We start from the raw sequence: 23,496 nt of genomic DNA on the forward strand, positions 1-23,496 counted from the left end.
TACTTGGTGGCAGATTATGATTACTTTTCTTTAGCTACATCAGTGAAATCCTACACGAAGCTGTAACGCGATCCCGCTATATCTTTGGGTAATACATTGTTATGAATACTAATGGGATGAAACATATGTCATAATTAATGTTAATAAATGTCTTTCATAAAATAGGTCTACTCCAAGCCAAAGTTACCTGTGATTTCAGCTTCTCGGATAGGAGAAACGTCATTGAAAATATTTTACCGTGACACTTGTCAGGAAAATCATCAAACTTCTTAAAAATAACCTCGAAAATTGCAGACGACTTTTTCAGATATACAGTATGATTAAATGTCAGCGAAACCGGCCAAAAAGTCGCCCACAAAAGTCTCGTCTTTAACATATGCCACTTGTCTCACAATACTTTTGAAATTGTGGCTGGAATCCCATAAATGAAACACACAACTCTGAATTACATTTTGATTTCATATTATATTTTCAATATACACTCACTGGTATATTAATTTAGCTATGAACAATAATCAGAATCAGAATAAAATATGCAAACGAATGCGATGCGAATGTGAATGAGAATTCCAAAGTCTGTTTCTTCACTTAAACAACAACTGTAAAAAAATTTTCGTCACTGTATAACATAGTTCGTATTAGGTTTCGAAGATTTTGTTTCTCCTTGCTCTTACATAATCTTAGTCGCTCTGCTCGAATATTAACTATTGTCACTCACACGTAACTAAGAAAATATTAAAGCTAAGTAAAAACTCTTAAACTTAAGAAAATAGGTGCCACGAAACCACGCCTAAGAGTCAGGCACATCCACCGTGTCCTCATTAAAGATTGCACGAAGCGCTCATCAGTACGTCCACAGGCGTTATTCCAGTCCTGTCCTGTGTTCCCTACGAGTCAGTAGGGTGTTTTATTCTGTTCCTGGATACTTAAAGGTTGTTGTTACAATCCTCTTACTGTCGGAAACTTCTTAGACTGAAAGATTAGATTGGATCGCTTGCTGGCTGAAATTTTTGATCATATTTTGTTTCTCTTCTACTTCTCTATAACAAATAATTTTGCCCTGTCATCACAGAAACAACTGATGGTTAGAAGAGTTTGTTTGTGGTTTGTGACTGTCAGTGATCGCATATTCCTCTTACAGGACGTCGCCGACCGAGTTGGTCTCGGATTTTGCCGGATGCCGATTTCTTGTAACTGGGTCCCCTGCCCCTGTATTAATAAGTTGCTGTAGTTTTATCTTGAAGAACCCGTGGCGATCCTAGGACTGTGTGTTTCAGGTGTTAGTACTGTGTGCCGTGACGGGCTTCGCCCTGGCCAACCCTTCCGAAGACACCAGCGTCCAGAGATCCAAGAAGGCGGTCGACCCCCTGGTCACAGGTACGGAACTCGTAAAATCATCTTACGTTAGGTGTAATAACGTGTACAATATGTTCATACGAGATACATATGCTTTCATATGCGTTTTTCCTGCCCTTTCGTACGCGGTAAGAGTAAAGAAAAAAAAGCGCACCTCGAAAGAATTATCAGAAAGGGACGGAAACTGATAGATTGATGTACTTGTACAGACAAACGATTACAATTCCAGAAAAGTTGGGTGAATCATTCAAGAGAAAGGGCTTCACAAATTGAACAAGTCAATAACGCATTGACCCATTCTCGCCCTTATGCAAGCAGTTGTACGGCTTTTCATTGATTGACTGAGTTGTTGGATGTCCTCCTGAGAAATGTCATGCCAACTTCTGTCCATTTGGGGCGTTAGATCGTCAAAACCCCGAGCTGGTTGGAGGGTCCTGAACATGGTGATCCAAAGGTTCTGAGCTGGGGAGAGATCCGGAGATCTTGCTGTCCAAGGCATCGTTTGCCAAGCATGAAGATGACCACTAGAAACTACCGTCGTTGGCGGGCGAACATTACCTTGCTGAAATGTAAGGTAAGGACGGCTTGCCATGAAAGGCAGAAAAGCTGCTTGTAGAATATCGTCGACGTACCGTTGTGCTGTAAAGGTGCCGCGGGTGACAAGCTAAGTGATGCAGCAATGAAAAGAAATGGCATCCCAGACCATCACCCTGGCAGGACGCTAGGCGGGCTTTGCTCAGATTGGTATCCCACGGCTGCCTGGGATGTCTCCAGACACGTCTTCGGCCTGGAATCTCATTAACTGCACTAGAATTGTCTTCAGTGATGAGTCGTGCATACTCCATAGCGACCCCCGATGCCAGTGAAGACGTGTCTGGAGAGGAGCCGGACAGAGTGTCCTACCAACCAAATGCCGCCTGCCATATGGCCTGACAGCTAACAGTGATGGTCTGGGGTACATTTCTTTTCGTACCAGGATCCCTTAGGTTGTCATCAGCGGCACCCTCACAGCGCAGCGGTACGTCAACGATATTCTTCGTCACGTTTTATTGCCCTTCATTCTAAGCCATGCTGTGCTTACATTTCAACGAGATAATTCCTGCCTACACACAGCGAGAGTTTCTACTGCTTGTTTCCGTGCTTGCCAAACTCTACTTTTGTCAGCAAGACTTGCGGATCTATCCGCAATTGATAAAATTTGGAGCATTATGGGTAGGGCCCTAAAAACAGGTTGGGATTTTGAAGATATAACGTACCAACTGGACAAAACTAACTTAATGAATCTGTGAAGCTATTTCCTTCGCATAAATCATACAATTTTTCTGAAATCGTAATCATTTGTTTGTACATACAAACCACATCTACCGATTTTTTTGCCGTCGAACAATTACTTCGCGGTACGACTTTCTTTCCGCCTTAAGAGCGTATGCACGATTTCATTTTTTCCCGCTTCATTATAAACCGATTGCGCTACACATTGTGTCAACATCAGCGAATCAGTCGTAGCATCTAAATATCAATTTACCATAAATTCCACTAATGAGTTTTTTCTCTTATTCCTCGGACCGTCACTATTCTGATGGTTCGTGGGGGTCCACGTTGATTTCCTTGCTTGCGCTAATCTCTTCATCTGATAGATCTTTTGAGAAAGAAGTAGGAAATCTTGAAAGCTAGTAACACCAGGAAGCAGTGCTTAAGTTATTAATCGCTTATCCCAAAACCAATGGTTTGAGACATTCGCATACAAAACTGCTAGTTTTACCACGAAAGACATTTCAATGATCACCTTTTCGAAGTCTAAGACAGGAATTCAGGTAATGCGAAAAAAAAAAAAATATCGATATAATAGAAACAAAAGAACACGTAATGTCGTGACTGATGGTTAAACTTCCCTCTGCTTAAAATAACTGCTCTATGTCAAATTTTTCTACTGACCTCACAGAGTTGCACAGCTATTCAGACTTCAAGGTGTATGTATGTTTTCAATGAAGTGGTCAAAGCAAACTGGAACAGAACAATATGCATGTCTGATTAAATTCTTTTTTCTTCTCTTATTGAGTATCACGTCTGCGTTCAAGTCCAATATCAAACGCCACAAATTACATTTTCAGACAATGATATTTATAATGTAAATGTCGTAATCTGGCTTTTGCCACGTATAATGTAAAGTAGGCTTGTACGTCGCAGCAGAAAACTTGACTGCATAACACAGACTGAAGTCTGATGATGAAATGATGTTCACGTAACTTTAATTGTGGTGTTTCACATTGTAGTCTCAGATAATCAGCATGTGGAACTCATGTTGCCTAAACAAGCACACATCAGAACGTTGTATGCGGTAGCACTATCTTAAGCGTAACATTCTTGTTCGGAAAACATTCACTTACCAGGGTACGATCTTTATGGCCTGACCAGGAATGACAATAGCAGAAAACAGCTGTGTCTTGAATGTGAGTGACTAATACCACTGTTTTGGGATGAACAATTTAAATTCAGAGCATATTTGAGTGTTGGCAGTCAAGCATCTCCCTTGTCAGACCAGCACTTGCACCTAACATTCTCAGTTATTTGTTGCATACATTGCAGTCTCAGTCTCCCCGTATTATTTTTGCGCTCCTAACTTCCGTTTCGTATCATGGAAGTCATTCCCCTGAGTCTTAACACGTACCATATCACCCTGTTTCTTCATATAATTAGTAGATTCCATATATTGCTTACCATTCCAATTCTGCGATCAACATTCCCATTTCTAATCGTAGCAAACGACCTAATTTTGAGCGTTCTCTTGTAATACCATCTTCACCTCTGATTTTCTGGCAGCCCATGACTCACTTTTGTACAATGCTGTATTCCATATGCGGTTCTCAGAAATTACTTTCTCTGGTAAAGTCCAGTGTTCCGTAGTGGTAGACCTACTGTGGTGAAGATTGCTCTCCTCGTTTGCGCTAGTCCGTTTCGGTAACCTCCTTGCTTCCTCCGACATGCGTTAATCTCCTTTCAACGGAACAATTTTGGTACTAGGTTCGTCTCTAATCACATTTCAGCTATTCTCTAACACTTTCACACAATCAATTTAATTAATGGATCTTATCATTCGCACAATTTCACACTGCATTTTAATTCCGCTTGTGACACTTTTGTCTTTTAATTGAATTTTCAATACACATGTTACACAGCATTGGAGAAAGACTGCATCTCCATCTTACTCTTACTTCAAACCGAGCACCTCTCTGTTCTTAGCAGAACCGCCGAAGAAAATGTCACATGGTACACACCAGCCCTCCCGGCTAGCCACGCGGTCTAATGCGCTGCTTCCGGAGCGGGAAGGCGTGGCAGCCCTCCGCACGAATCCGCCCGGCGGATCAGTGTCGAGGTCCAGAGTGCCGGCCAGCCTGTAGAGCGTTTTAAGACTGTTTTCCACCTACCTTAGCGAATGCGGGGTTGTTCCCCTTATTCCGCTTCACAATGTGAGGGTCTGAATCAGAGGCTGAGACGGTTCTGCGACGATGTGGGCTGCAGATTCCTCGACTTGCGCCATAGGGTAGTGGGGTTTCGGGTTCCGCTGGATAGGTCAGGAGTCCACTACACGCAACAAGCGGCTACACGGGTAGCAGGGGTTGTGTGGCGTGGGCTGGGCGGATTTTTAGGTTAGATGGCCTTGGGCAAGAACACAAAGGGCAACAGCCTCAACGGGTGCGGGGCAAAGTCAGGACATGCGAGGACCAAGCAGCAATCGGTATTGTAATTGTCAACTGTCGAAGCTGCGTTGGTAAAGTACCGGAACTTCAAGCGCTGATAGAAAGCACCGAACTGAAATCGTTATAGGTACAGAAAGCTGGCTGAAGCCAGAGATAAATTCTGCCGAAATTTTTACAAAGGTACAGACGGTGTTTAGAAAGGATAGACTGCATGCAACCGGTGGTGGAGTGTTCGTCGCTGTTAGTAGTAGTTTATCCTGTAGTGAAGTAGAAGTGGATAGTTCCTGTGAATTATTATGGGTGGAGGTTACACTCAACAACCGAGCTAAGTTAATAATTAGCTCCTATTACCTGCCTCCCGACTCAGCAGCATTAGTGGCAAAACAACTGAGAGAAAATTTGGAATACATTTCATATAAATTTTCTCAGCATGTTATAGTCTTAGGTGGAGATTTCAATTTACCAGATATAGACTGGGACACTCAGATGTTTAGGACGGGTGGTAGGGACAGAGCATCGAGTGACATTATATTGAGTGCACTATCCGAAAATTACCTCGAGCAATTAAACAGAGAACCGACTCGTGGAGATAACATCTTGGACCTACTGATAACAAACAGAGCCGAACTTTTCGACTCTGTATGTGCAGAACAGGGAATCAGTGATCATAAGGCCGTTGCAGCATCTCTGAATATGGAAGTTAATAGGAATATAAAAAAAAAAAGGGAGGAAGGTTTATCTGTTTAGCAAGAGTAATAGAAGCCAGATTTCAGACTACCTAACAGATCAAAACGAAAATTTCCGTTCCGACACTGACAATGTTGAGTGTTTATGGAAAAAGTTCAAGGCAATCGTAAAATGCGTTTTAGACAGGTACGTGCCGAGTAAAACTGTGAGGGACGGGAAAAACCCACCGTGGTACAACAACAAAGTTAGGAAACTACTGCGAAAGCAAAGAGAGCTTCACTCCAAGTTCAAACGCAGCCAAAACCTCTCAGACAAACAGAAGCTAAACGATGTCAAAGTTAGCGTAAGGAGGGCTATGCGTGAAGCGTTCAGTGAATTCGAAAGTAAAATTCTATGTACCGACTTGACAGAAAATCCTAGGAAGTTCTGGTCTTACGTTAAATCAGTAAGTGGCTCGAAGCAGCATATCCAGACACTCCGGGATGATGATGGCATTGAAACAGAGGATGACACGCGTAAAGCTGAAATACTATACACCTTTTTCCAAAGCTGTTTCACAGAGGAAGACCGCACTGCAGTTCCTTCTCTAAATCCTCGCACAAACGAAAATATGGCTGACATCGAAATAAGTGTCCAAGGAATAGAAAAGCAACTGGAATCACTCAACAGAGGAAAGTCGACTGGACCTGACGGGATACCAATGCGATTCTACACAGAGTACGCGAAAGAACTTGCTCCCCTTCTAACAGCCGTGTACCGCAAGTCTCTAGAGGAACGGAGGGTTTCAAATGATTGGAAAAGAGCACAGGTAGTCCCAGTCTTCAAGAAGGGTCGTCGAGCAGATGCGCAAAACTATAGACCTATATCTCTGACGTCGATCTGTTGTAGAATTTTAGAACATCTTTTTGCTCGATTATCATGTCGTTTTTGGAAACCCAGAATCTACTATGTAGGAATCAACATGGATTCCGGAAACAGCGATCGTGTGAGGCCCAACTCGCTTTATTTCATGAGACCCAGAAAATATTAGATACAGGCTCCTAGGTAGATGCTATTTTTCTTGACTTCCGGAAGGCGTTCGATACAGTTCCGCACTGTCGCCTGATAAACAAAGTAAGAGCCTACGGAATATCAGACCAGCTGTGTGGCTGGATTGAAGAGTTTTTAGCAAACAGAACACAGCATGTTGTTATCAATGGAGAGACGTCTACAGACGTTAAAGTAACCTCTGGCGTGCCACGGGGGAGTGTTATGGGACCATTGCTTTTCACAATATATGTAAATGACCTAGTAGATAGTGTCGGAAGTTCCATGCGGCTTTTCGCGGATGATGCTGTAGTATACAGAGAAGTTGCAGCATTAAAAAATTGTAGCGAAATGCAGGAAGATCTGCAGCGGATAGGCACTTGGTGCAGGGAGTGGCAACTGTCCCTTCACATAGACAAATGTAATGTATTGCGAACACATAGAAAAAAGGATCCTTTATTGTATGATTATATGATAGCGGAACAAACACTGGTAGCAGTTACTTCTGTAAAATATCTGGGAGTATGCGTGCGCAACGATTTGAAGTGGAATGATCATATAAAATTAATTGTTGGTAAGGCGGGTACCAGGTTGAGATTCATTGGGAGAGTGCTTAGAAAATGTAGTCCATCAACAAAGGAGGTGGCTTACAAAACACTCGTTCGACCTATACTTGATTATTGCTCATCAGTGTGGGATCCGCACCAGATCGGGTTGATGGAGGAGATAGAGAAGATCCAAAGAAGAGCGGCGCGTTTCGTCACAGGGTTATTTAGTAACCGTGATAGCGTTACGGAGATGTTTAATAAACTCAAGTGGCAGACTCTGCAAGAGAGGCGCTCTGCATCGCGGTGTAGCTTGCTCGCCAGGTTTCGAGAGGGTGCGTTTCTGTTTGAGGTATCGAATATCTTGCTTCCCCCTACTTATACCTCCCGAGGAGATCACGAATGTAAAATTAGAGAGATTAGAGCGCGCACGGAGGCTTTCAGACAGTCGTTCTTGCCGCGAACCATACGCGACTGGAACAGGAAAGGGAGGTAATGACAGTGGCAGGTAAAGTGCCCTCCGCCACACACCGTTGGGTGGCTTGCGGAGTATAAATGTAGATGTAGATTTAGAATGTGTCGGGTATTGCTGCGCAAACACCGTTTCCACGTACACACACACAACTATTACTCTACCACGCAAACATTTGGGGTTACAGTCGTCTGGTATGAGACGTTCCGGGAGTGGTGGTGGTGGTGGAAGGGGGGTGGGGGGGTGCACTGTCGGCCGAACAGCACAATAACCCTGGGTTCGGTGTGGGCAGCGGTAGTGTGGGTGCTGTGGCCTGTTGTGAGTTTGTGAACCACTGAGGGCTACGGCGGGACGAAGCCTCTCCGTCGTTCCTAGGTTCCCGGTTTAAATACACAATACAATACACAATGGTACACACCAACTACAGAAAAGAGTATGATGTCAGGACGTAAGTGACGATGTCAGGGAACAGCTTCCGTGAATCTAGAAGAAGCCCTGGAGGACAAATACTGGAGGCGAACACAGATGTTAGAAATCATAGAACAAGTGACTAATGATGTTGCTGCTCTCGCTTAGTACAGGACGCGATATCCTGGTGGGAGAATGATTCTTTGTACACCTCGCGATCAACAGTTATGGTCACCAGATGAAAAATTAACAACTGTATCAGACGCTTGCTACAAACGTCTTTTCAGTCACTCCGAAAGACACGGTCATTCGTGCAATGATGTATCTACGACCTTCGCATCTTCTTCCCTTCGCATGTTAGAATCTACTAATTTCATAAACAAGGATTACAGAAATAGTTCAGTTTTTATCTTTGATTCCACCTGTTAACGAGAGTGATTTCGGAGAGTATTACTATTCTAACACAGAGGCTATAACATAATGTATGTGCGAACTGATACAAAATAAGAGAAAGAGGAGAAACGAGTAGATATTGAAGTGAAAAACAAAAATCGCTCGTGGAACACAAAAGCTCAATAAGTTAAGATGGGAGGAGCCATACTAAAAAATTTAGCAAGTAAATTGATGGTTATATTATGAACATTCTTGAACTGTAGTGGTCACACTGATAAAATGTGATTTTAGGATGATAATTAAACAATAACAAAATAGCTCATGTTGTCATCAACACTACAACATCTATGTTTTTAATAAAAGAAAATTACCTCGACTAAGGATCATCTTCATCGAAGGAAGCTGCTAGTCGACATTAAAATTCTGACAAAATTTGTAAATTCTTTGTCGTCCATTTTTTTAATTGGAAAAGTTAAACTAATCAGAAACGAGGGGGAAGATGAAGCCTCTTCATCAATATTGGAATATTATTAGTCCTTTGTTCAGTAGCTAATGGAAACCTAAAGTTATTTGTAGTCAGACAGTATTTCAAGATGGACTGGCTGAAGGACTGTGCTTATAGTAAAACGTACAATTGTGCTGAGAAAGATTGTAATTTACACTTCCATTTCGTTTTGATATACAGTATTATTATTGTGAAAGTAAAATATTTTCTTAGAAAGAATAAATGAGGAATTCCATGAGTGTATACTTGGCATAACGTTCCAAATAGGCTCATGTTGTATAGTGCAACACGTGGTTACTGTTTTAGAATTTCTGTGCCTCTAGGAAATGTATAACGAAGCATATTAAAAACCATGCAGACAGTAAGACTATGTGTTACATCAGAGAAACAACATCAGTTTCGGAAACGAGAGATAGGACGGTTGTACCAGAGTATGAAGACGAAGAACGAAATTTGAAATCTATAGCGTCCTTCTGTTTGCTTTTTTAATTAGTACCTGGTTTATGTCAGGATACCGCCTGTAGAATGTATCGTTGTAATGGTACTGCCAGCAATAGAAGGGAAATTGAAAATGGATTAACGTAACGCAGAGACATGCAATTATCTAACAGTGTTTCGGGAAAGACATATATCTTCCGGTAGATGGTAAACGTTAAGTGCGTAAAAATTTAAAAGAAATGTGAATATAACGGCTACGTTTACAATAAAGTGTCATTTCGTTTTAATATGAGTGTAATACCAGTTAGAAGTAATATAATTTTACGTTTCCAGTTCACTTATATTTCCTTTGCACACCAAACGGAGTAAAATTCCTTATTCAGTAGTGTCTAAATATTAGATTTTTTTGTTCGCATTACTTATACTAAAGACATGTAACTTGTGTATGGATATTTATGCCTCCCACACTTTTGGAGTGTTATATTTATGAAATTATTGACGCACAGGCGATGCGTCACATTGAATAATTCATGTAAGTCATTAGGTGGTACTGATAACGCCTAACGTCGTCTCTTTACCCTGGCGGTAATAATGTGTCTTTTTATTTGCAGGGGCAGCCTACAACCCGTACTATTCTGGCGTGGCTGGCCGCTACTCCGCCCTGGGCTACACAGGAGCCTACCCATATTCGGCAGCCTACAACCCCTTGACTGATGCCTACCCCTACACAGCTAAAACCTACCCCTACACAGCCAAAACATACCCCTACACAGCTGGAACATACCCCTACACTGCTGGTACCTACCCCTACACTGCTGGTACCTACCCTTACACTGCAGCTGCCCACCCCTACACCGCTGCTGGCGCCTACCCCTACACCGCAGGGATAAACGGTTACCCGTACACTGCTGGGGCTTACCCACATTCTGCTGCCGCTGGAGTTCTCCCCTATGCTGGATAAGAAAGATGGACCGTTCTGCAAATTCATTCTGACAATGTTCTAGTGCCTTCTGTGTCACTAATATTGTATAGTACTGGCTTTAATACTTCAGTAGTCAAATAAAAATAACTGTGGAGAAATTAAATTTCGGATCTATTTATTACATCCTCATCATTTCCCACTCAGGCCCTGATCCACGCTACACTCAATAAATTTCGTCTATCTTAGTTTTACACTGTTGTGGATAAGCAGCTTATATTGCGTCGGCAACAGCTTTAATATTTAGAAATAAGACACACATATATTATGGATCTTATTGTGCATAGAACATCATGCAATTACTTGATAGGGGACCCCCTTCACAGCGGAGGTCGATAATGTATCCCTTTGAGATGGAGCTCGTCTCGGTGATAGCAAGTGTTTCACCAAACAAGGTGACGAATGATGCTTCCTTACCACCAGTCTTTGTGCCAGTGTCCAGCAACAATACCAGATCCCTCCTGAGTGTCTCTTAAACTGTGACGACGCAACACTGTTGATTTTACGTCCCTTATATCAGAACGCTTAGCTTGGCTGACCTCTTTGTAGTATTTCAGAGAAATAAGCTATATGTCGGCACCAGGTCCCATCTTCTCTCCTCTCTCATTACCGTACAACTGAAACATGACACATCACACATACATCCAAAAAGTGACTTACACTCAACTCGTACATTTAAAAAACAACTCTCACATATCGCAAGAATAAGGACCACTGTACGTGAAACAAGAAATCCCTTTCCAGTTAAACGAACTAACAACATCTCAGCTTCTACAGGCAACAATGCGATGCGACTCCTTAGCTATACCCTGTTCACTGTCTCGTTTCCAGTGGCAATACACTCGTAAAATCGAGGTTTTTTCTTCCAGCCTTTTTGTATAGAACCTTTTATGCTAGATAACGACATAAATATTATTACATTTAGTTGCGAAACTATCTGTGCGGTACGAAGCTTCTGTCATGCTAACTCTTCTATAAGACTGGATTACTTAAGATACACTCCTGAAAATTGAAATAAGAACACCGTGAATTCATTGTCCCAGGAAGGGGAAACTTTATTGACACATTCCTGGGGACAGATACATCACATGATCACACTGACAGAACCACAGGCACATAGACACAGGCAACAGAGCATGCACAATGTCGGCACTAGTACAGTGTATATCCACCTTTCGCAGCAATGCAGGCTGCTATTCTCCCATGGAGACGATCGTAGAGATGCTGGATGTAGTCCTGTGGAACGGCTTGCCATGCCATTTCCACCTGGCGCCTCAGTTGGACCAGCGTTCGTGCTGGACGTGCAGACCGCGTGAGACGACGCTTCATCCAGTCCCAAACATGCTCAATGGGGGACAGATCCGGAGATCTTGCTGGCCGGGGTAGTTGACGTGCATTGCCCTGTTGGAACAGCAAGTTCCCTTGCCGGTCTAGGAATGGTAGAACGATGGGTTCGATGACGGTTTGGATGTACCGTGCACTATTCAGTGTCCCCTCGACGATCACCAGTGGTGTACGGCCAGTGTAGGAGATCGCTCCCCACACCATGATGCCGGGTGTTGGCCCTGTGTGCCTCGGTCGTATGCAGTCCTGACTGTGGCGCTCACCTGCACGGCGCCAAACACGCATACGACCATCATTGGCACCAAGGCAGAAGCGACTCTCATCGCTGAAGACGACACGTCTCCATTCGTCCCTCCATTCACGCCTGTCGCGACACCACTGGAGGCGGGCTGCACGATGTTGGGGCGTGAGCGGAAGACGGCCTAACGGTGTGCGGGACCGTAGCCCAGCTTCATGGAGACGGTTGCGAATGGTCCTCGCCGATACCCCAGGAGCAACAGTGTCCCTAATTTGCTGGGAAGTGGCGGTGCGGTCCCCTACGGCACTGCGTAGGATCCTACGGTCTTGGCATGCATCCGTGCGTCGCTGCGGTCCGGTCCCAGGTCGAAGGGCACGTGCACCTTCCGCCGACCACTGGCGACAACATCGATGTACTGTGGAGACCTCACGCCCCACGTGTTGAGCAATTCGGCGGTACGTCCACCCGGCCTCCCGCATGCCCACTATACGCCCTCGCTCAAAGTCCGTCAACTGCACATACGGTTCACGTCCACGCTGTCGCGGCATGCTACCAGTGTTAAAGACTGCGATGGAGCTCCGTATGCCACGGCAAACTGGCTGACACTGACGGCGGCGGTGCACAAATGCTGCGCAGCTAGCGCCATTCGACGGCCAACACCGCGGTTCCTGGTGTGTCCGCTGTGCCGTGCATGTGATCATTGCTTGTACAGCCCTCTCGCAGTGTCCGGAGCAAGTATGGTGGGTCTGACACACCGGTGTCAATGTGTTCTTTTTTCCATTTCCAGGAGTGTATATAGCGTTCAGTAACCACACGATAATCTGGATTTAAGCTTTCTAAATATTACGCTGTCGCGCTTTCTCTGAGATACCAGCTTTGGTGAAGGAATCATGCAGTCTGAATGTCAAATAATTAGATGTTGTATGTCATGTCACAAAAAAGGTATAGAAAAGTTAAGGCGCACAGACTCCATTTACCGGTCGCAGGCAAGTGTAACACGAGTTTCAGCAAGACCATAAGCTTGCGGGGGCACAGAAGGTGGCAAGACTGCGAATGATGAACGAATTTAGTGAAACTAAACTTCTAATTGCTGTTGTTTATAGGCCCCCTAACTCTGACTTCAGAGCATTTCTGCTCAAGCTAGAGAGGATTCTTGATTCACTTTGTAGGAAGTACCAGAAACTAGTTATATGTGGTGACTTCAATATAAATTTTGTATATGATGGTGCAAGAAAAGAATGTTGGTGGATCTCCTAAATTCATATGATCTGATGCAAACTGTGTTTTTTTCAGCTAGGGTGTAGGGGAAAGTAGCACAGCCATAGACAATATTTTTATTCATTCTTCATTACTAGATGGGCGTTCTGTTAGTAAAAGCGTGAATGGCCTTTCAGACCATGATGCATAAATTTTAACACTAAAAGGCTTTTGTGCTCAAGCCAATGTCATAGTTAATTTCAAACAATGTAGGATAGTTAATCCAACAGCAATAGAGAGTTTTTTAAACTTTGTCGAGGAACGAGAGTGGCAGGATATTTATAGTGCCGGTAACATAGATGATAAACACATTGCTTTCCATAACACATTTCTCATGCTCTTTGAGAGTTGCTTTCCATTAGAAACATTCTAAAAGGGATACTAGCAGTAATGGGCAGCCCGGGTGGATGACTAGTGAGATAAGGATATCGAGTAGAACAAAGCGGGAATTATATCAAAATGTTAGAAGTAGTCACAATCAAGCTACAGTAGCCCATTAGAAACAGTATTGTAAGGCGCTTAACAATGTTATCAGGAAGGTAAAGAGTATGTGGTATGCAAACAGAATAGCTAATTCACAGGATAAAATTAAAACCGTATGGTCAGTAGTGAAGGAAGTGTCTGCTCAGCAGGACAAGGTCGACGATATAAAGTCAATTCGCAGTAAAAATATTTCTGTTACTGATAAATCAGATATATGTGCAGTATTTAACAATAATTTTCTGAACATTGCTGGTGAAGCAAATAAAAACTTATTTTCTAAAGGAAATCATATAACTTTTGTGGTGTCACCGCCAGACACCACACTTGCTAGGTAGTAGTTTTAAATCGGCCGCGGTCCATTAGTACATGTCGGACCCGCGTGTCGCCACTGTCAGTGATCGCAGACCGAGCGCCACCACACGGCAGGTCTCGAGAGACTGACTTGCACTCGCCCCAGTTGTACGGACGACTTTGCTAGCGACTACACTGACGAAGCCGCGCTCCTTTGCCGAGCAGATAGTTGGAATAGCCTTCAGCTAAGTCCATGGCTACGACCTAGCAAGGCGCCATTAGCCTTACATAGCTTGTATCTAAAGAGTCTCACTTGTCTCGTCAAGAGCGATGTACCACAAGGATGGATTAAAGTTAAGTATTCCAGAAGCTACGTACTTTTCTTTATAGCATTCATTACGTATCCTGTTTCAGACCTCTAGCCTGCGTGAGCTTAACGCGTGCCTTTCGGCTACTTCAGAGTGGCGTGGCTGTCTTGTTACGAAATACTCCTCTGTGATACTCCTCTGTGATACAGACAAGAGGGAGATTGAGTCAATAATTAAATCACTGAAGACTAAGGACTCTCATGGTTATAACGCAGTGTCTGGCAGAATATTAAAGTACTGCGCTGCACATGTTAGCCCTGTATTTAGCCATATTTGTAATTTTTCCTTTAGGAATGGTCAGTTTCGTGAACGATTAAAGTACTCAGTAGTAAAGCCGTTTATAAAAAGGGAGAAAGGGATAATGTAGATCATTTTAGACCTATTTCTATGCCATCAGTGTTTGCAAAAGTTACTGAAAAGGCTATGTATGTAAGGATAATTGATCATTTTATATTACACGATTTGCTATCAAATGTACAGTTCGGCTTTAGAAGTCGTTTAACAACTGAAAATGCTATATTCTCTTTTCTCTGTGAGGTACTGGATGGGTTAAACAAAAGGTTTCGAACGCTTAGCATATTTTTTGATTTAACTAAGGCATTTGATTGTGTTGATCACAAAATATTATCCCAGAAGTTGGACCATTACAGAATACGGGAAGTAGTTTACAATTGGTTCACCTCTTACTTTAGCAAAAGGTCATTATTCACGATGTTGATAACGGCTGTGATGTTGGACCTGAGTTGGGTACTGTCAAGTGAGGGGTGCCCCAGGTATCGGTGTTGGGGCCACTCCTGTTCCTTATTGATATAAATAATATGCCCTCTAGTATTACGGGTAACTCTAAAATATTTCCGTTTCCTGATGGCACTAGCTTGGTAGTAAAGGATGTTGTGTGCAATATTGGTTCGGTTTCAAATAGTGCAGTACATGACCTCAGTTCATGGCTTGTAGAAAATAAACTAAAGCTACATCACAGTAAGACACAGTTTTTACAGTTTCTAACACACAATTCAACAAAACCTGACGTTTTAATTTCACAGAATGGGCATATGATTAGTGAAACCGAACAGTTCAAATTTCTAGGTGTTCAGATAGATAGTAAGCTGTCGTGGAAGGCCCACGTTCAGGATGTTCTTCAAAGACTTAATACTGCCATTTTTACTATTCGAACGGTATCAAAAGTGAGTGGTAGTTCGACTCGAAAATTAGTCTACTTTGCTTATTTTCATTCGCTATTGCCGTATGGTATTATATTTTGGGGTAACTCTTCTCATTCTAGGTGTTAGTTCACGAACCTCTTGACCTCTGTTCACGAGTCTGGGTATTTTGACGTTGGCCTTTCAATACGTATATTCCTTATTGTCGTTTCTTGTTACCAATATCAGTTTATTCCCAAGAATAAGCAGCTTTCACTCGGTTAATATTCGGCAGAAATCAAACCTGCATTTGGATCGGACTTCTTTAACTCTTGTGCAAAAAGGTGTGCAGTATACTGCTGCATCCATTTTCAATAAGCCGGCCACTCGAATTCAAAAATCTTAGCAGTAATCCACGCGCTTTCAAATAGAAACTGAAGAGTTTCTTCATGGGTCACTCCTTCTATTCTGTCGAGGAGTTCCTTGAAAAATTAAGCAGATTTTTATTGTATTGGTGATAGCGTTTACTTAAACTTATGGACTGCCTTTTTTAAGGTTCATGAACATTTATTTTTATCTGTTATTACGTTTATGTTGTAATTATTTCATGTACTGACACGTTCCATGACCTTTGAGATTTGCTCCTCAATTTGGTTCTACGGAACCGAACGGAAAGGAAATAAAAAAATTAAAAAAATTAAACATGTTGCTACAGATGATAGGGCTATGCAACAGTACAACCACAATTCAGATAACAACACTGATTATACAATCAGACGACATCTCTTGAAGAAAAAATGTGGTTCCCTAGATGTGCAAGATACGATAGAAGGAGCAGGGTAGTAGTGCGCAGAAGCGGTGTTCGACTTAAACCAGAATACAGAAATTTGGAAATTTGTGGTAAGTTCCTACGGGAACAAACTGCTAAGGTCATCGGTCCCTAGGCTTACAACTACTTAATATAACTTAAATTAACTTACATTAACGACAACACACACATCCATGCCCGAGGGAGGACTCGAACCTCCGACGGGGGTAGCCGCGCGAGCGGTGGCAAGGTGTCCATAGACCGCACGGCTACCCCGCGCAGCCCAAAATGCTGTTATCGCTGTTTTTCTTATCTCCAATCCTTCATTGCCTGCTGTGAAATTGTAAGGACTGTAGTAAGTGTAGTAAGACAATACGTAAAACAAAAACTTACAAGAAGAAAAGGAGTACGGCGTCAGATGAAACACAATGAAGTGTGGGGAAATATACAGAGTTCCTTTGGGGATGGCTACATGCTAGCAGTGTTCAATGTGTACCGCCAGATAGGGATTCACATGATGGAATTGTAAGTGGCGAAATGAACGATGACCTCTGTAAAACAAAAAAACAAAACAAAACAAAAAATATCCTACGTTGTGTTAAGCTAGGGCATATTCAAAGGCGTGCTTAAAAGTAATGCCTCCGAATTTTTTATTTGAAAACTCTCAAATATTTTTAAATAAAACACCCGTTATTCACATTCTAAATTTTATTCTTCATGTATACATATTTATACAGAGCGGGGTGGCGCAGTAGTTAGCACACTTGTCTCACATTCGGGGGGACAACGGTTCAATACCTATAAGGGAGGTGAAATTTAGTGTTTATTTATAAATTATAAAACGTTTTGCACGAACTGGGAAGCAGGGTGTGCCTAAGTATTATGGCATTCCCGTGGGACTCTTATGTGCATGACTCTAATGGCAGAGCGGTAACTGAACGATTTCGTGAGTGAAATTGGTGTAGCTGGGCACGATCCACTAGATTTTAACACGAATGTGATCATTAAAATTTTTCAGAAATATGACGAATATAATGCACAATTGGTCTAATAACACACAGATAAAGAATTATTACAAGAATACCTCGACCCAGAATGGAGGAGAAATTTGAAAGCTAAGAGATGTCCAGTTTGGTTCCAGGAAAAACTAGAGCCCTAGACAGATAGATGGAGCACTGCGGTTTACAATAGAGCGCTAATTTATGGAGAGAAAGGGACATGAACTCGATTCCTAATTTTTAGTAGACTTTGATAGTGTGGAATGGCTTAAAATCATTGTGTTCAGCTCTTATTAATCAGTGCTGTATCAACTATGGGTCGAGAAAGGCAGCTCAGTCCATCGAAAGGAAACCTTTTTAAATCACCGTAGCTTTCTTCTTGTAGTTCTTAGTGCGCTAAATCATAAGATGATAACAGGAAATCTATGTATCCATCATTTTTTACAGTTAACACTCAGTATTTGAAAAACTTTGTAATATATATTTCAATTAACAGTATAAAGTTGAAATTTCTGTGCTACTGTTTGAACTTGTTAGTATGTCTCATTGGTAATATGAAGTTATGATTATTACTTTTGCAGATTTTTCTATATGTACTTGAAAGCCTGTTTTATTACACAATAGTAATCAAAACTTGTGCAACAGTACCAGTAGCCCATTTTGGACATATGGAGGAAAACTACGGAAATCTTGATACAGACTTAAATGAAATAAATTATTCCACTCAATGTTATAATATACGCAGCGATTTAAAAGTGTTATGCCCGCCCCTTTGGCAAGTGGCGTTATTAAACATACTTGTTTATTACGCGAAAAGGACAGTGGCACAGGAGTCAACAAGAAAGTGGCTTGCAACAATATCTTAGACGCCCGGAAAGAAAAACGTTTTTTCGCTAGTTCTTTGTGGATCTGAAAACAACTGTATGGACTTGAAGAAACCGAATGTTAATGCCTTACCCACAGATGTAGAATGTTTCTGAAATCTCTGTAAGAAGTTTCCTCAGCTGTCAGAAGTGAAATTCGAAAAATGATACTCGTTTCTAACTTTTAACTAAAGATGACTGTGAATGAAAGTGATACTTGTATACTCATTTAAGGAGGGTTTTACTAAGTAATTACAGGACAGAGAAAACACTGGGTTCAATGTTTTCTTTTACGTGCTTTTCAAGCCTTCAATGGGTAGCAAATGTTAATGGGTTGCTTTTGGTTCAAATGGTTCAAATGGCTCTGAGCACTATGGGACTTAACATCTTAGGTCATCAGTCCCCTAGAACTTAGAACTACTTAAACCTAACTAACCTAAGGACATCACACACATCCATGCCCGAGGCAGGATTCGAACCTGCGACCGTAGCAGTCCCGCGGTTCCGGACTGAAGCGCCTAGAACCGCACGGCCACCGCGGCCGGCTTGATTTCTTTTGGAAGTGTTACAATGTTCTTTATATCGTGCACATATTTTGCTCCTGGCCTGTCTCATGTAAAATATATTACGATCTTTGGATTGTATTTTATGTATGCCTGATCGGTGGTAGTGAGGTATCAGGTCAGATTTATGTCCTATACTGGACGGATGTGATAGGCAAAATAAGTCGCATGCCACTATCTGATAAGAATATTGAAATAGAGCTGAATACATTGGGACATATGGCCACAGAAACTGGATACAAACCTGAGTTAGTAAATAAACTCTATAGAGAAAGGAAATAAAAGAACAACGAGATAAGAACAAGACAAATAAAATTAATAAATTTAGAGAAAAAATGAAGAAACGAAGAGAAAAAAGTCTTTCCATATATAAGACAAATATCTGAGAACATTAACTATACGTTTCACAAAACAAGAATGAAGATTTGATTTCGGGCTTGTAAGATAGTCCAATCCAATATAGGTCATAAATATGACCCGATGCATATTTTATTTTGAATGAAAAACTTGAACTGAACAACAAAAAATAAAACAATTGAAAATGTTTGTCATGTTTTATTATAAAGATATCACCAGACATAAGGGCAACACTTAAGCCATTTTATTTTATATATTCTTTGGATACCTGTATAACTGACACACCATGCATCTATCTTTCCATACGTTCCACTAGCGCTGCCAATTCCTTGGCCAGATTGCCCATCCAGCAATGGTTGGTCATCCTATAGAGCGTCCCCATAAGTGCCTTCGTCATCTGTCCTTCTTCTGGCATATGGACTATACGACCCGCCCACTGGATTCTTCTGCTCTTCAGCTTCTGTAGGATTGTTGGATCTTGAATCAAGAGATAAATTTACTCGTTCTTCCTCCTCCATTCTACTTTATCTAAGATCTTCCTCATTACCGTTCCTTCAAACATTAACAAGTTTTCCTTTTTTCTTTTAGCCTTGCTTCAGGTTTCTGAGCAATACACGACTTCTGGGCGTGTAACTGTGTTACAGAGTCTCAGTGTTCTCGCTGATGTTGATTTTGAGCCGTGCATCTCCCTGAGGGAATACATGCATTTCATTCCTAACGCTGTTCTTTCCTTGATGTCCATTCCTTTGCTGTCGCCACTGGTAAACAGAGATCTCAAGTATACGAGTTCTTAAACTCTCTCTGACTTGTATCATAAATTAAAGAAGTTCTTCCTCCTCCTGTACTCTTGCTAATTTTATAAACTCCGCTTGTCTTGATTTACATTTATTCCTAGCTTCTGTGCGTAGCTGTCTATTTTCTTGCACTTTTCTTTCAAGATATGATTTATTTAGTAGTACTGTGTCATCTGTCTATGCGAGACAGTATCTGTAAAGCCTGCTATTAATAAGAATTGTTAAGTATTACTTCTATTTTACAACAATATTCATACACTCTTTTAGCATGAAAATTGTGCTGTATCTGTAATATTATATCTTACTGAAAATGATCTCCGACGGAAACCGCTTGTACCATTAAACATAAATTGTACAGCACATTCATGTGTTATAGTACGTCATTTCTACGGTTTATCAAAGCTGTGGAGCACAATTAAAAAATCTTATTGAAATTTCTTTTCCTTCCAATTAAATTTACTTTGCTAAGTTTATAGTTTATGACTAAAGCATATTATAACAAAACTGAACGTGATTAAAAGAAGACATAACTCAGCTATGGATGTTGAGCGCAAAAATCATGAGAATGAATTATTAATTTCAAAACGTTATGAAAAATATTTTCTAGTTGGTCTATGTAGTCTACTCCTTGTATGTAAAACAGCGTGGAGCAGTCAGCACCGACAGAATGACGCTTTGGGTACAACTGCCAGTGTTTTAAATCCTTTCTTATGGGTGGCAGAGGAAACCTTTCTGACACACCTCCACTGAGAATCGAAATGAAAAGGTGGGTGGCATAAAGGGTGTCAATGAAACCATCCCTTTACTGGGGACGTTGATCCCCACACATTTCGCTGCCGAAACCAAAAGTTCACAGTGCGAACAGCAACACGAAGACGTTCTTGACAATCTTTGTCACTGGTGATACCCTCGGACGTTTCAACCCTTCTCTATGGACATTGTTGAGCAGCATCCCATTGAACATAACAACACCCTTTTAAAGCGCAGCGCGACTGCAACTTTTGCTCTCGTGTACGGACCGTTCAGAGCCATTCGACGAAACTGGTTCGTGATCCGAAGCAGCAAAGGATCCTCATTCTTTTTCAGTGCTCTTGTTTCACGCCCTCCTGTGACGGGATAGCGGAGGAGTGTGTCACTAACAAGAGCAGAGCCGCAGAGGGCTCCTCTAAGACCCCAAAGTTGGGAAAGACCCTCACTAATCCCCACTCACTTTTACTGAGAATCTGAATAACGTCCCTTTATAGAGAAAACCTACAAGGAAGCTCGAGGCGGCTGCTGGTGAGCAGGTCTATGACACACCTCTGAGTCCAGACGCATCTAGGAGTATTTCATCGTACAGTGAAGTGGAACTGAAAGGATTTTGCTTTTATGAGAATAGATGTCTCTGCTATCTTCTTCATGCAAGAGCGATAAAGTTGATGAGAGTATGAATACGTGCTCTGCAGGTTAAATCGTATCTCTATGTTCCTGGAAATCTGTATTCGAACTAACAGTAATGATTTAAAGATACACGAAACAATATATACAGTTGTCGTAACTTACGTTAAAATTATCACTATAATGCTACCATCGTCACTGAACATATTACAACAACCTGTGCTTTGTCTACACGTTGTACACAATTACCTATCAAATAATAAAACAGACCGAGTTATTAAAGAAGCGTTAACACGCCCACTGAGGTCTTTTTCCGAGTCTTGTTAGGCTGAAGCTGTAACCGATACACCATCAACGAGAAACGGCGCTTCCCCTTTCAGATATTCTTTTAGAGAAGCGTGCTTGTTAACGGTTGTCAGAGCGTTCTCATTTTCGGAGGAGGATTAAAACTACACCCAGAAAGCGATCATGTTACGACGTAACCTGAAAATGTCTTCATTTACCTGCTGGTTGCTTTACAGAAGAAGAAGTTGGTGTTGTAAATGTATAAAAATTCTGTACACTTGATTGTGAAACGGACACAGAATATTTAGTCACAGTGCCGTCTACTGCCAGTCAGTGTGTAACACCATAGCTCTTGTGCTGTACGGATTTATTTTGCTTTTGTTTCATTTAATATTACATCGTTAAGAGTCTGTAAATATTGTTTGATTGAACGATAACACAAAACTGTATACTCCTTTCTTTTTTAAAACTTTGATGTCATGATTTGATTATATGCAAAGTAGTGTATCTGTCATTTAAATTCTTTGTCCCATTTGGAGGGAACAAAACTTACTGTATATAATTGTAATTCTGTGTGAATAATTTTTTGTAGAAATGTTAATATGTGCAAATGCTCTGTTGTAATTAGTGTTTGTTTACTGTTATGTAAACTGCTGATCCTCACTTAGGGCTCTTAGTTATTCTGTATGTAAAAGTTGTTGTGGTTCCCCTCGGGAACGGAACTGTGTAGCGCGCGCAAAGTGTGGCTCGCCTGTGTAGGAAAGGTGGAACTGATAGTCAGTCGGGGACAAGGTACCAGTCGGGGACGAGCTACGAGTCGGGGATAAGCTACCAAACTGTGCACTGCCATGTAAAAGATGCATATTGTGCTGGTTCCGAGAGAGGCTTTTTCTGCTACTTTCCAATGCCTCGGATGGATGGATAAATAGCTGGAACTATTCTGGAATTTGTATCTATCATCGCCACCAAGAAATGAGAGAGTCCAGCAAATCTACCTGCAATTCCACCTGCCAACATGCAATCGCCACCTTATTGCGCAATCATTACATCGGAATTCTACAATGATGTACAGTGAAGGATCAGCTTAATGGATGTGTTAGTGTGCTCAAATATAAGGTAATTTAAATCTGAATTTATGTACCTACCTTGATTTTCCTCCTTATCATAACACCTCTCAGGTTCCTCTCCGTTTGAACTAAAGTGATTTCCGAGTGTCCTTACTGAAAGTACATTACAGCCCAGTGTTTTGCTAATTGATTCCTCTTGAACATAGTAACGAGAAAGTTAATGTGGCAAGAAAGTGAGTTAAAGTTAAAGTGGCCTGCTGAAAATAATTTTCCAAGTAAAATTGCTTATTAATGTGTTGTTGCCTACTTCAAATTAAAATTTCTCAAGACTGAGGCTTATAAAGTTTTGCTTAGTAAATGATCGCATTGCTGTCTGTAGTAAATTCTAAAAGGTGAGTTAGTTTCTTGCAATTTTTGCCAACATTGTGTTTCACTGTAGTAAAAGTGGAAAACTGCAGTTGTGAAACTTTATATACTCATGTTTAAGTGTATGTCTCTCTTGTGTATAGGAAGTGCATATTAATAATATAACAGGATCCACAGTTTGTCTATTGTATTAATGCTGGGTAACAAGTAATGGGAAGACCACTGAGTATAAAAACCATAATTTCTTTATTCAAATGATAATGAGAAGCAACCTGTTAGTGGGTTCCAATTAACTTTCATTTTAAATAGTAAAGTATTTAATTGAGAGAGGCTTAACCTATATCCAATTAATGATTCTGCAGTGAATAGTAATAATAACGTTATAAAGACA

At 41.4% G+C, this 23,496-nt stretch overlaps 1 protein-coding gene across 2 annotated transcripts in view; it reads left to right on the forward strand.

The window, feature by feature from the left end:
* The window catches only part of LOC126203116 (calcium-binding protein P-like), a 43,354-nt gene extending 32,741 nt beyond the window's left edge, over positions 1-10,613 (forward strand). The window contains exons 2-3 of one of the 2 annotated variants that reach the window (XM_049937360.1): positions 1,278-1,377; positions 10,140-10,613. In XM_049937360.1, coding sequence (XP_049793317.1) covers positions 1,278-1,377; positions 10,140-10,489 — 450 coding nt within the window. In that variant the 3' untranslated portion in view covers positions 10,490-10,613. The remainder of the gene's footprint in view (positions 1-1,277; positions 1,378-10,139) is intronic. The other variant, XM_049937359.1, reaches the window with a different exon arrangement.
* Positions 10,614-23,496: the final 12,883 nt, after the last annotated feature.

This window comes from Schistocerca nitens, chromosome 9 (assembly GCF_023898315.1).
Source record: "Schistocerca nitens isolate TAMUIC-IGC-003100 chromosome 9, iqSchNite1.1, whole genome shotgun sequence".
Classification (NCBI taxonomy): domain Eukaryota; kingdom Metazoa; phylum Arthropoda; class Insecta; order Orthoptera; family Acrididae; genus Schistocerca; species Schistocerca nitens.